The following is an 11,274-nucleotide window of genomic DNA, read 5'->3' as shown; positions in this document are numbered from 1 at the left end:
CTTGAGCGGGTACAGAGAAGGGCAACAAGATTGGTGAGGGGAATGAAGGGATCCTCTTACCAAGAGAGGCTTAAGTTCTGCAAATTGCAGTGGCTGGAGACTAGGCACCTGCGCGGTGATCTGATTGAGGTATATAAGGCCTTGAATGGATTGAGCATGCTGAATTCTGATGGGATCCTTCCACTTGTTCAGATTACGAACCTAAGGGGGCATAAATTCAAATTAAGAAAAGACAGATGTAGAATAAATGTGTGGAAATTTGCCTTTAGCCAGCGGGTGGTTAATTGCTGGAACAAACTTCCATCTGTCGTTGTGGAAGTTGATAGCTTGAATAAATTTAAGGAGGAACTGGACAGGCATTTGGAGGGAATGGTGTGATTTTTTTTTTTTTTTGGCTGATGCTGCATAAGCTCATACATTTGCTTTCTTGCATCACATGCCACTACTACTACTACATATGAAACAAAACTATTGATGGGGTAAGACAGGCAAAAGTGGGGTACAGGAACTCGTCAGCAAAAAGTAAGAATGGAGGCAGTTCTTTTCTTTTCTTACAGAAATGAAGAGGGTGAATGAGATGGTCCCTTACTTGATGAAACTTAATAGAAAGTCAGCAGAGGTGGCAGACAAATAGAACAAGGATCATTCCACATTTGAACCACAAGGAATTAACAGTTAGATTGCCATAAATTAAGTGATATATCAATCTTGGAGAACAGTATATGTAGAAAACTACTGAAGCTGAGCGAAGTTATTACAGGAGTGGATGGTATACATCCTGTTATATTAAAAAAAAAAAAAAAAGGCTGTATGTGAATGAATAATCCCACTGAGAATGCTAATGAGATCATTATTAGACTCCAGAGAGATCCACAGAACAGGAGAAACAGTCACCCCAATCCCAAATGAGGTGCAAAAATGTGATTTGCAACTACAAATCAGTGAGTTCAGTGGTGGATAAGATCAGGGAGTCTCTGATTGAACACATTATGACAGTCAAACAGCAGTTGGATGGAAGAAACAACTCTGACATTCAACCTTGACTCCAGTAAAGCTTGATATGGTTCCCCCATGAAAGGCTATTATATAAACTGGAGAAAATAACAGCGAGACCTTCACTGGATCGAGGGCTGACTAAAAGATGGGAAACAGAGACTAGTCATGGACATATCTCAGGCTGTACTATTGTGTTGGGGTCACTTCTGCTTCTTATATTCCTTAATGACATTGATGAGAGAAAGTTGGCAGAGTGGTTTACGACTAGAAACACACCATTCTACTTAGATCAGTTGCAACTGGTCTAAGTAGTAGAATTCTACTGGTCTGAAAAATGGCAAATAAGTTTAATACTTCTAAATGTGAGGTTTTCTCCAAGGAACACTAGTCCAGTACTTACAAGCTAGGGTAGTGCAAGTAAAAGTGGTCCATGATTAAAAAGACTAAGGGGATGCAATTCAATATATATACACGATTTCAAGTAGGGAAATGAATGTTATCCTTGTATGAGATTATGGAAAGGCTGCATTTAGAATACTGTGTTAAGGTCTGGAGGACATGAATAGAACTTCTTTCTTTATAAAAGGGTTCAGAGAAAGGCAACTAGAGTGGTGAGGGATGCTAATCAATGTCCATATAAAGTGTGGCCTACTAAGCATGACCGGATCTCATGAAGTTTATCTTCAGCCAGCATGTTGGAGATCATTGGAATGACTGCCTACTACAGTGATCAAGGTAGGTAGTCCGAGAAAGTTCAAAGCAGAATTGGGCAGGCACTTTCTGGCAATAGGAAAGGTATGGATGATTGATTTTTTTTTTTTTTTTTTTTGGCAGATAAATGCAGGGAAAAAAAAAAACCGCTCACTTCCCTACATCATTTAGTTTATAATGCTAACACCAACAAATATGAAATTTCAGATTCCAATCCAAGAGATGCACTTTTAATAACACAATGCAGTTCTAATAACATTATAGCTGCTTCACATTTATGTTGTTTCCAAGAAAATTGTGCACAAACCTTTAAGGGTATCCCCATGCAGATTTTTCATTTGCAAAGTTGTAGTTCTGCCTCAAACAAAATATCATTCACAAGCTCCTTTATCCTACAAATAATTTTGGCACTGTCAAAACGTGTAAATTTTGATTTAATGTACTATAAATCAAGTCAGTTAGTTCCATTCATTTCACAAAGTTTTATATGTAACAATGATAATAATACCTTTTTGGACTCACAAGAAAGTGTACCAAGTTTGTATAACCTCCCTCCTTAGGAGTATATTTTGGTGCCAATGCTTAACTACCTAATGGCAATCCATGTCAAAATTATTCTATTTAAAAATAATGGTAAAGGTTTGTGTAGTCTTGCTGTATACACAATATCACAATTTTTAGCTCACCAGACATCCTCTACTGCTATTCTTCATATTTTATACATTTAAAGGCATTCCAATGTTCCATGTGTTTCTTAAACTAGAGCAACATGGATGGATGGTAATATGTTTCCACTGAAGCGAGATTGTCTTCAAATTAAATTTAGATGCATCATTGCAGTAAGTGAAACTATTATCATTAGCAGTACTCAAAAATTCCCCTAACTCATTTTCAATTACAATAAACTTATTTGATTTTAATATTTATTATCATTAACTATAAGGTGCAAGGAAGCCTGAGGCTTTTGCTGATGCAGCAAAAAAAAAAAAAAAAAAAAAAAAAATCTCAATTCTGTGCAGCAGTTTCAACCTTGCAACTGGGACACTAGAAGTTCTGATAAATGTTTTTATAAACCGAGATCTCTAATGAGATCGTTTGATTTTCTGTGCAATAAATGTCATTTGTTCAAAGGTATTTCAAAATTCGGATTGACTTCAATGTTCTCTTTATCCACATGCCCTTTTATCAGTTTTGAATAATCGAAAGACTTCCAGAGTGTAAGGTTAGCATAGGCAACATTCGATTAAAAAATACTGTTTTTATTCTCTGATGAAAATCCAGAAGTGTGAAATGACCTCTCAGTTCCTGCCAAACTGAAGTGCATAACAGAATGAGCATCACTACTCAATAACATTTGTTTTATTACTTTCATAGCAAATCAAGATAAGCCACTGGACTACAGAATGCAATATTTTTTATTTTTTAAACTAAGGCAGTCATACTCCATTCATATTTCTTCATTGTGAATTTTCTGTAGATATGACAAAAGTTATCTGCTTGTTGCAAAATGCCATGCTAAACAGCTCAGGCAAGCTTAAACACTAAAAGAGTGGTAAAAACAGTAACAAACAATTTAGCACCATGTCATAAGGTGCATTATACAGCATGTCATGTATATGGAATAGAATGCATCACTTTCCAGTTATTTAATCTTATTATGTCACCAAGCAACCACCTCATCATCAGTGTAGTGTTACAAATATCTTTGAAACTGTATGTGACAAGAAAAAAACCAATTAGTTTTGAATTCAGTTTTAAAATCTCTATAAGAATCACCTATTTTCATTTGTGTAGCAAAACTGTTGAACAGTGTAATTAGTAAAATTAACCTAAAAGCAACAATATTTCTGCCTTGTGTGCCAAGAATATTATTTTTGCATACCACTGAAATCAGTAAGTAGCAGATAAAGAAAGTAATAATACTTCAAAGTTTCTAATGAGAACTTTTTTTGCTATATAGTAAAATTATTCTGTCTCTTCACATTTACAGTTTTGAGTGTCAGACTATGAAACAAATGTGTCTTCAAATAAAACAATACTAGGTCAATAAAAATTATTTAGGGGTGTTCCATGCCTGTATATTTCCCTGCATGCCACTGGTCCCTGACTTAGCAAAAGCATCTCAGAAAAATTAGAGAAAGTTGAGCTGCTGCTGCTATCAGATAGATAAGCATTTCTCAATATTTTGAATAACGTGGTCTACCAGTAAATCATAAAGGATTATTGGGGCTAAAGCACTGAGAGCATAAGCCTCAGGCTGCAAAAGAATTAGACAACGCATAAGTTTGTGTTTTTCGAATTGCTGCATACTAATAGGTTTTTTTTTTTTTTTTTTTTTTGATTTGGTAGTTGTTGGCGCATCGGCTTCTGTGGCCATATTGCACCTCCCAAGGTTTTTGCAGTACTTTGATCCAAGCCCGAGGCGGGAATCGAACCCGCGACCTTTGGGTTGCCGGGCAGGTACTTTACCCACTCGGCTAGCCCGGTCGGCATACTAATAGGATTATTGGGGTTATTTACATATTTTAATAACAAAAACGTATACAGTAAAATATTTTAAAGAAATCTTAAGATGTTTGGACCCATTCACAGGTATACTATGACACACAAAACTGAAAACATACAGAACTGCTCGACATTTACTGAACTCTGTGCAAAATGGTGGTGTTGAAAAGTCAATAAATTCAGTAGCTCAGTATTTGAAAACTACATGTGCCAAAAAAGTTTTTGTAGAAAAGTACCACATTTCTGGGAAAATTAGAAAAGTTGGCAGGTTTACATTAAATCATGAAATAAAAAATTAACATAAATTAGACAGACTTAAACACCAAATTTCAATCTTTTATTCTGACTCGCTCTGTTTCAAACAGTATACACTAAGGAAAATATGTACACACTTGCAAAATTCTCATGATTCCCCCAGTTAGTGGGTGTTTAAATACAACATGTGCAGGAGTCAACTAGAACTTGACCTTTCATATCAGCTTGGTGTATTTAAAATTTATGTCAGCAATAATAATAATAAAATTTGGTCTCAAATATATACAGTATATGTGTGTATATATACACACACACATGCATACATATATACAAACATATGTACACGCACGCACACACATGTAGAAAATGAATTTTCCACATCTCTGCTTTTAGGATTTGTAAAATTCAAATGAAAACTGCCACGTTCAGAAGCCAATTTGCCAAACAACAACAACAACAAAAAAAAAAGCATTGCTTAAACAAATTGAAAAAAAAAAAAAAAAATTAAATAAAAAGCATGCTTGTCATTATTTTATTCAGCTGAAAATGAAATGTAGTTCCTTACAGACAGTTATAATATACAGATATTTATTATACAATGGATATTTGTGAAACTACACTGTAGTAGTGATTTTAGTTTGGGATCACTTTCTGTAACTAGACTTCTGTTCTATAAGTAAATATCTGCTAATTATAAAGGAGCTGCAAGCAGTTTTTATTTAAATTACAATATATATATTATGGGGAACATCTATGAAGCTCATGATTCAGTTTTTTTTTTTTTTTTTTCCAATTCCTTTGAAATAACAATACAAAATTCAATACAACTTAAAACTGTACAAATCTAATATTTTTTTTTCATTCTTTGTTTTGGCTTATCAAGCAGTCCAGTGTTTTCTCCCTGTGGTTGGAAGATATCACAGCACAGAACACACAAAGCAGATTTTGTCTAGTGGGCACTTGCAGACCTTCAGTAACTGACTAAAGCAGGAACCAAATGCATGCCAGTTTCAGAAACCATCATCACTTTCTAGAGTTTGGAACTGTATATCTTCAGTTTGAACATCAACAACTGAACTGTCATGTGGTGAAGACCCATTGTCAGCAGGACCCGAGCTTACACTGGCAATATCATCAGTGGCTAACAAAAAAAAAAAAAAAAAAACCATAAATTATAACAATTGAGAAACTACAACTCATCAATCAACAGGAGGGCTGCTTAAAACACAGCAGGCCCCGTTATAACACTGTTCTTATATTATAATCCGTATCTGTCTATAACGCTCTTTTACAGATTGCATCTTTGGCATATCGTTTCATTTGATGGAGTCGATAGCTTGAAAATGAATACCAAAACAGTATTAAAACGTTTCTCACGCCGACTTGAGAAATTTTCCCACGCTCAGTAAAATTTCTCGCATGCTAATTTAATTGCAGTACAGTGACTTGTTACGTAGTTCCGAGATGAACATTTTAATAAATGATCAAGTATATTTGTGTTATATGCATTTATCCGAAGTCTAGTCATCGCTCAGTAGTGTTAAACATCATGCGTAACGGACAATTTACTCGAACATTGCATCATAATTAATGCAAACGCAGTTACAACATTTTCAAAGAGTTAATAATGGCCGATAAGAATGAAAAAGCAACAATGTCTGGGTGTGGTACGAAGAGTACAAATGTAAGAAAAAGACTGAATTTGAAAATTAAATTAGATGTTTAGAAGCGAATCGATTCAGGTCAACGACAAGCGGATGTGTGCCATAATTTAGGACTTGCAAGTTTAACTGTAAGAACAATTATAAAAAAATAAAGAATTAATTTTAGAGCCGGGAAAGATAGCTGTTCCACTGCAAGCAACTAGGGCTATGCCGGCTATTAGGATTGAAATGGAAAGACTAACTAATTTTATTGAAGATAATATCCAATGCAGAATTCAGTTAAGTTAAATATTATTAAAAAAAAAAAAAAAAAAAAAAAGAGAGAGAGAAAAAGATTAGCCAACATGATTATCTGAAGAAAACTTGCCTTAAAAAAAAAAAAAAAAAAAAAATGTGGACCCATTTAAAACTGGTAAGGGCTGCTTGAATAGATTTAAAAATCCAGGGAGAAGCTGCAAGTGCAGATCAAGGAGCCGAACCTTACTTTCAAAAAAGAACTTGTTAAAATTATTGAAGAGGGGTATGTGTTATACTTCTCAAGTTTTTAACATAGATGAAATAGGACTTTTGTGGAAACGAATGCCTAAAAGAAGTTTCATATTGAAAGAAGAAAAAAACATGCCAGGTTTCAAAGTGGCGAAGGATTGGTTGACTTTATTGTTGGGTGGTAACGCTGCAGGGGATTTAAAATTAATACCCCTTTTAGTTTATTTGGAATAGGGCCAAAGTTCAACACAAAATCAACACATTTTTCATAATTAAATTCATCAATTAAATTAAATCAATTAAATTCATGATTTTAATCGGAATTTCAAGTTTAATTTTGATACGCAAGTAGTTACCACATAATTATATACGTATGTAATGCAGAATATTTTATATGTACAAATATTTGAATATTAAATATTTTGACCGATATTTGTACACTTTTCACTACCGTTTATTATTGATTAGGAAATATCCTATGACACCGACCGCAACTCACAAATACATATGTTACCTTATGGGAATGCGGTGCTCACTTAACGCGGATTCACTTAGTGCTCTGTTGTTCCGGAACAAATTATCAGCGTTAAGCTCGGGTCACCTGTACCAGTCAAAATCTTAATACTTTACCGGTATTTCAAAAACAAACATTTTTCTCAATAAATTTTGATGACAATTAGGTGCAATAAAGTAAGGAAAAAACAAGTACTGTAATTACTTGAATTCAAGTTTTAAATAAACATTTATTGCAATAATAAATATTCTGAAAAAAAATCATTAAAAATAGTTATTCTAAAAACAAAAAATACATATTGTTACTGCAAAGTTTAGTTATGTTTAAGCATCCACACTACCTGTCAGAATAAAGTGAGCTCTAAGCAATCAACAGTATGATCGTTGTTTAAAATGGATCTAATTTTGGTACATACAGTATTTGATTACGGCAGAAAATGCCCTTTCGGATTCTATTCTAGTACTATTGTACTGTGATAATCGTAGCCAATCTCAGTCCATATTTTCTAGGCTTTGAACTTTTTTAGCAAAAATAGTTATGTATTTCATTAATTTCCGACTCAAGTTCATCTTTTAAAATCTCATTGGAGTCAGGCAATTTCTTATTTTGGAAAGAATATGGGGAATACTGATGTTCTGATTCATGTTGGTCTTCCATGGCTGAATTATGTTCATCATTTTCTGAAGGAGAAAGACATTTTATTCAGCGAAGTATAATTTTCACTATAGTATCTTTACTGAGTGGCAGAGAGCAAAGAGTGCAGTTAACAAATTCTTCACATATATAAATGCAAAGAAGAGAAGGCCAAATCAGATCGGAAGCATGTGTAATTGCATGGGATAGTATTAGATACCCCAACTGATGTTGCAGATGAACTCGACAGTTACTTTGCATCGATATTTACAGAAGAAAAAACCCTTCATGCCAATGAGAAATTATGGGAGTGAAGTTGAAAAAAATGTAATTAATGATGTTGATTTAATTTGAAAATTTTCGCACCCACAGGAGAATAAGGCTCCTGTGGTTGATGGCACATACCCTACAATCTTCAAGGAGGCGGCAAGTGAGTGCATTGAACCATTAAGGCTAGTTATGAGAGCATCACTGGACTCAGGAGAGATTCCATTGGATTGGTGTAAATTGGAACATAAAGGCAATTCTAGGAGTGTAACGGGAAATTATCGACCGGCCAGTCTAACTTCAGTAGTAGGGAATGATCAAGGGTAGATAATTTGGATGGAAATGGAATTATGTAGGATACACAGCATGGTTTTGTAAAGGGAAAATAATGTTTAACAAATCTGGTTAGCCATTTTGACAGATCCTCATGAACTGGATTTAGAGAATAATTTCGATACTGTTTATTTAGATATCAGCAAAGCATTTGACTCAGTCCCACATGAGTGGTTACTTTATCAGTTGGAGCAGGCTGGAATCATAGGGAAAATCCTTAGATGGATAGCACGATGGCTGGAGGACACCAGGGAGAGGATTTTGATAAAGGTTATTCCTCAGATTGGGTTAATGTAAGAAGTAGGGTTTCCCCAAGGATCAGTATTGGGACCACTGTTGTTTTTGATTATCTTAAATGACATCTATGAAGGGATATAGGGCATGATGTCTAAACTTGCAGATGATGTAAAGATCAGTAGAGTAGTTAATGATCGCCGCCAACCAGAGCTTCTTCAGAGTGACCTAGATATACTTCCGGGATGGTCAGATAAGTGGCAGCTATATGCTTTAATTCAGCAAAATGCAAGGTCTTACACCTGGGGAACAGCAACCCCAAAATAACTTATACACTTGGTGGAGTTGAACTAAAGTCAGTAGTGGGAACATGACTTGGGAGTTATGATACGGGCAGACATGAAGTTGTCCAAGAATTGTGGACAGGTTGCAATGTTGCATGGTGTCCTATCGATGATTTATTGAACATTTGTTAGTAGAGATAAGGACATCATAATCACATAAAGGTGATTTTATAACCTTTATGTGATTAAATTATAAACTATTTTTTTTAAAATTAGTACCGAAAAACCGGTATTTTTGTATCAATACCAGAAAAAAATGGCCGGGGATCCCCATATTCGTGATCTCAGTATTGTAAGCCCAACAGTAAGTAATGATGTGAAGGAAGGGTATGTCAAGTATTAAATATTACGTATACAGTGCAACAATAGTCAAAACTTTTGATAATTACTGAAGAGAAAAAAAAACAAAAAAACACTATGTTGGCTTCAGAAAAGCAGCACATTTGAGCTCAATAGCTGTTGAAATATAGCCAACATCCTGCAATAACATGACATCTATTCCCAAATTAAAAAATCAATAAAAAAAAATAAATCACAGCAAATTCGAGTTTTACTGGCTTCACAAAAACAGCACATTTGTGCTCAATAGCTGTTGAAATATAGCCAACATCCTACAATAATGAATGACACCTATTCCCAAATAAAAAAAATCAATAAAAAAAAATCACAGCAAATTCAAGTTTTCACTCACACTTGATCATTATCAGGTTCAAGGAGCATTAAAAATGAGGGGCAAGAAATAGTTAAAAATGCAGCTTTGTGTAATTTTTTTTTTAAATTCTGGCACTAATATTGGATAACAAGAGCAAATAATATTGTTAATGTTGTAGTCTCCAAAAAACAATTCCCAATTATCTTATAACCAGATCTCAGGATAACTCAGTGAGTGAAAAAATGATGATACATAGAAATCTGGAAAATTAACAGAGAAGTAGGCACACTTTCCCAATTAAAAAATAATGATACATAACTTTAATAGATATTTTAATTTTTAAGATTTTTATTTTTGGTTGCTAGTCACCTTGCGAAATGGTAAGATATTTCAAGGACCACTGAACATATAGATGTAATCATACCATCATAAATTGATTTTACTTTTATAATATGTCAATTATACAATTTTTAGGTTTAACTGCTTCCATAACGCAAATAGGATAGAAAAGGGCTGGGCTATTTTTTACCTATTTAATATCTGAATTTTGCAGGTATTAAATGTAAACATTAATTTCATGAATGAGGTGTGTGTGTGTGTAGGAAAATTGTATTTATGTTTCAATGTGCGCACGTGTGCACAAGCGCGCGCACTTAGGCCCCAGATGATTGCTAGAATCAGCATAGCTGATTCTAGCAATCATCTGGGGACTAAAAAGTAATGACACTTGTACTTATCTACAAGGCTGTCTTCCTCCCAGTCATTACCAACATTGCAGGTGTATGACATGGTCACTCTAGACAGAAATAAAAAGTTAGAGTACATACAGAGGATTATATTCTTAGCTACCACAAGTGGCCTCAATTATGGCCTGAAGAAGCAAATCCCAACTGTCTTGGGAATCAAAATCAACACACTGAATGTGATATAAAACAAATATCCTATCCATACCCTGCCAGCTTTTGCAGAGTCGATGGGAGCAGACACCTAAAGGAGAAGTCACTAAGAGGTTCCTGCCACAGGTCGTTAACCCTAGTTTCCCCCAGACCACCACCCTGGTATATCCAGGACCTTACACCATATTTTTCCTAACAGGGCTAACAGGACACAAAGTTGTGCAAACCCAGGATCCTAAATGTACCCGTGAATCACATGAGGATTGGGCCCATGTCCTTTATGACTGTCTCAATTACAATCCCCACGGATATAGACTTGTCCAAGATTGGACGAATAAACTGCAAAGATGAGCAACTACTCATCTCTAATGAAATGCATTACATGGTCTTCTCTAAGTTTATTAAAATAATTAAAATTCTTCATGTCTTATATCTGAGTGACACCATGTCTCTGATATTTCCACAATGTCTGCATTTGATGACTTGATCAGCACTTCAAATATATTTACTATGTTATTAGCACCTGCATGTATACATGCAGGTGCTAGTGACACAGTAGTTTTGGTAAATAAAATTTGATGAATTTGAGGTATTGCTCAAAAACATCAGAGGCAGATATTGTTGGGGATATCAGAGATGTGGTGTCACACAGATATAAGGAATGCGGAACTGGAATTTGGGGGAGTACAATGTGTACAGAAAGGATAGACAGGATAGGAAGGGAGGAGGGGGTTATGCAATTAGATAAGAAAACACAAAATCCAAGGAAGTGAAGTCAGGCGAC

The 11,274-nt window shown here is 34.8% G+C and overlaps 1 protein-coding gene across 3 annotated transcripts in view; it reads right to left on the bottom strand.

Annotated features, from left to right (window-relative positions):
• Positions 1-5,252: 5,252 nt before the first annotated feature.
• Positions 5,253-11,274, bottom strand: part of Cdc27 (cell division cycle protein 27) — a 472,030-nt gene continuing 466,008 nt past the window's right edge. For 2 of the 3 annotated variants that reach the window (XM_090389309.1, XM_090389310.1), the window contains exon 17: positions 5,253-5,608. In XM_090389309.1, the coding sequence (XP_090245435.1) occupies positions 5,478-5,608 (131 nt within the window). In that variant the 3' untranslated portion in view covers positions 5,253-5,477. The remainder of the gene's footprint in view (positions 5,609-11,274) is intronic. The other variant, XM_090389311.1, reaches the window with a different exon arrangement.

Source organism: Mastigoproctus giganteus, chromosome 14 (genome assembly GCF_048544385.1).
Source record: "Mastigoproctus giganteus isolate SK-2022 chromosome 14, ASM4854438v1, whole genome shotgun sequence".
Lineage (NCBI taxonomy): Eukaryota > Metazoa > Arthropoda > Arachnida > Uropygi > Thelyphonidae > Mastigoproctus > Mastigoproctus giganteus.
Note: the sequence above shows the minus strand (reverse complement) of the source record. Positions and strands in the feature narration are given on the sequence as shown.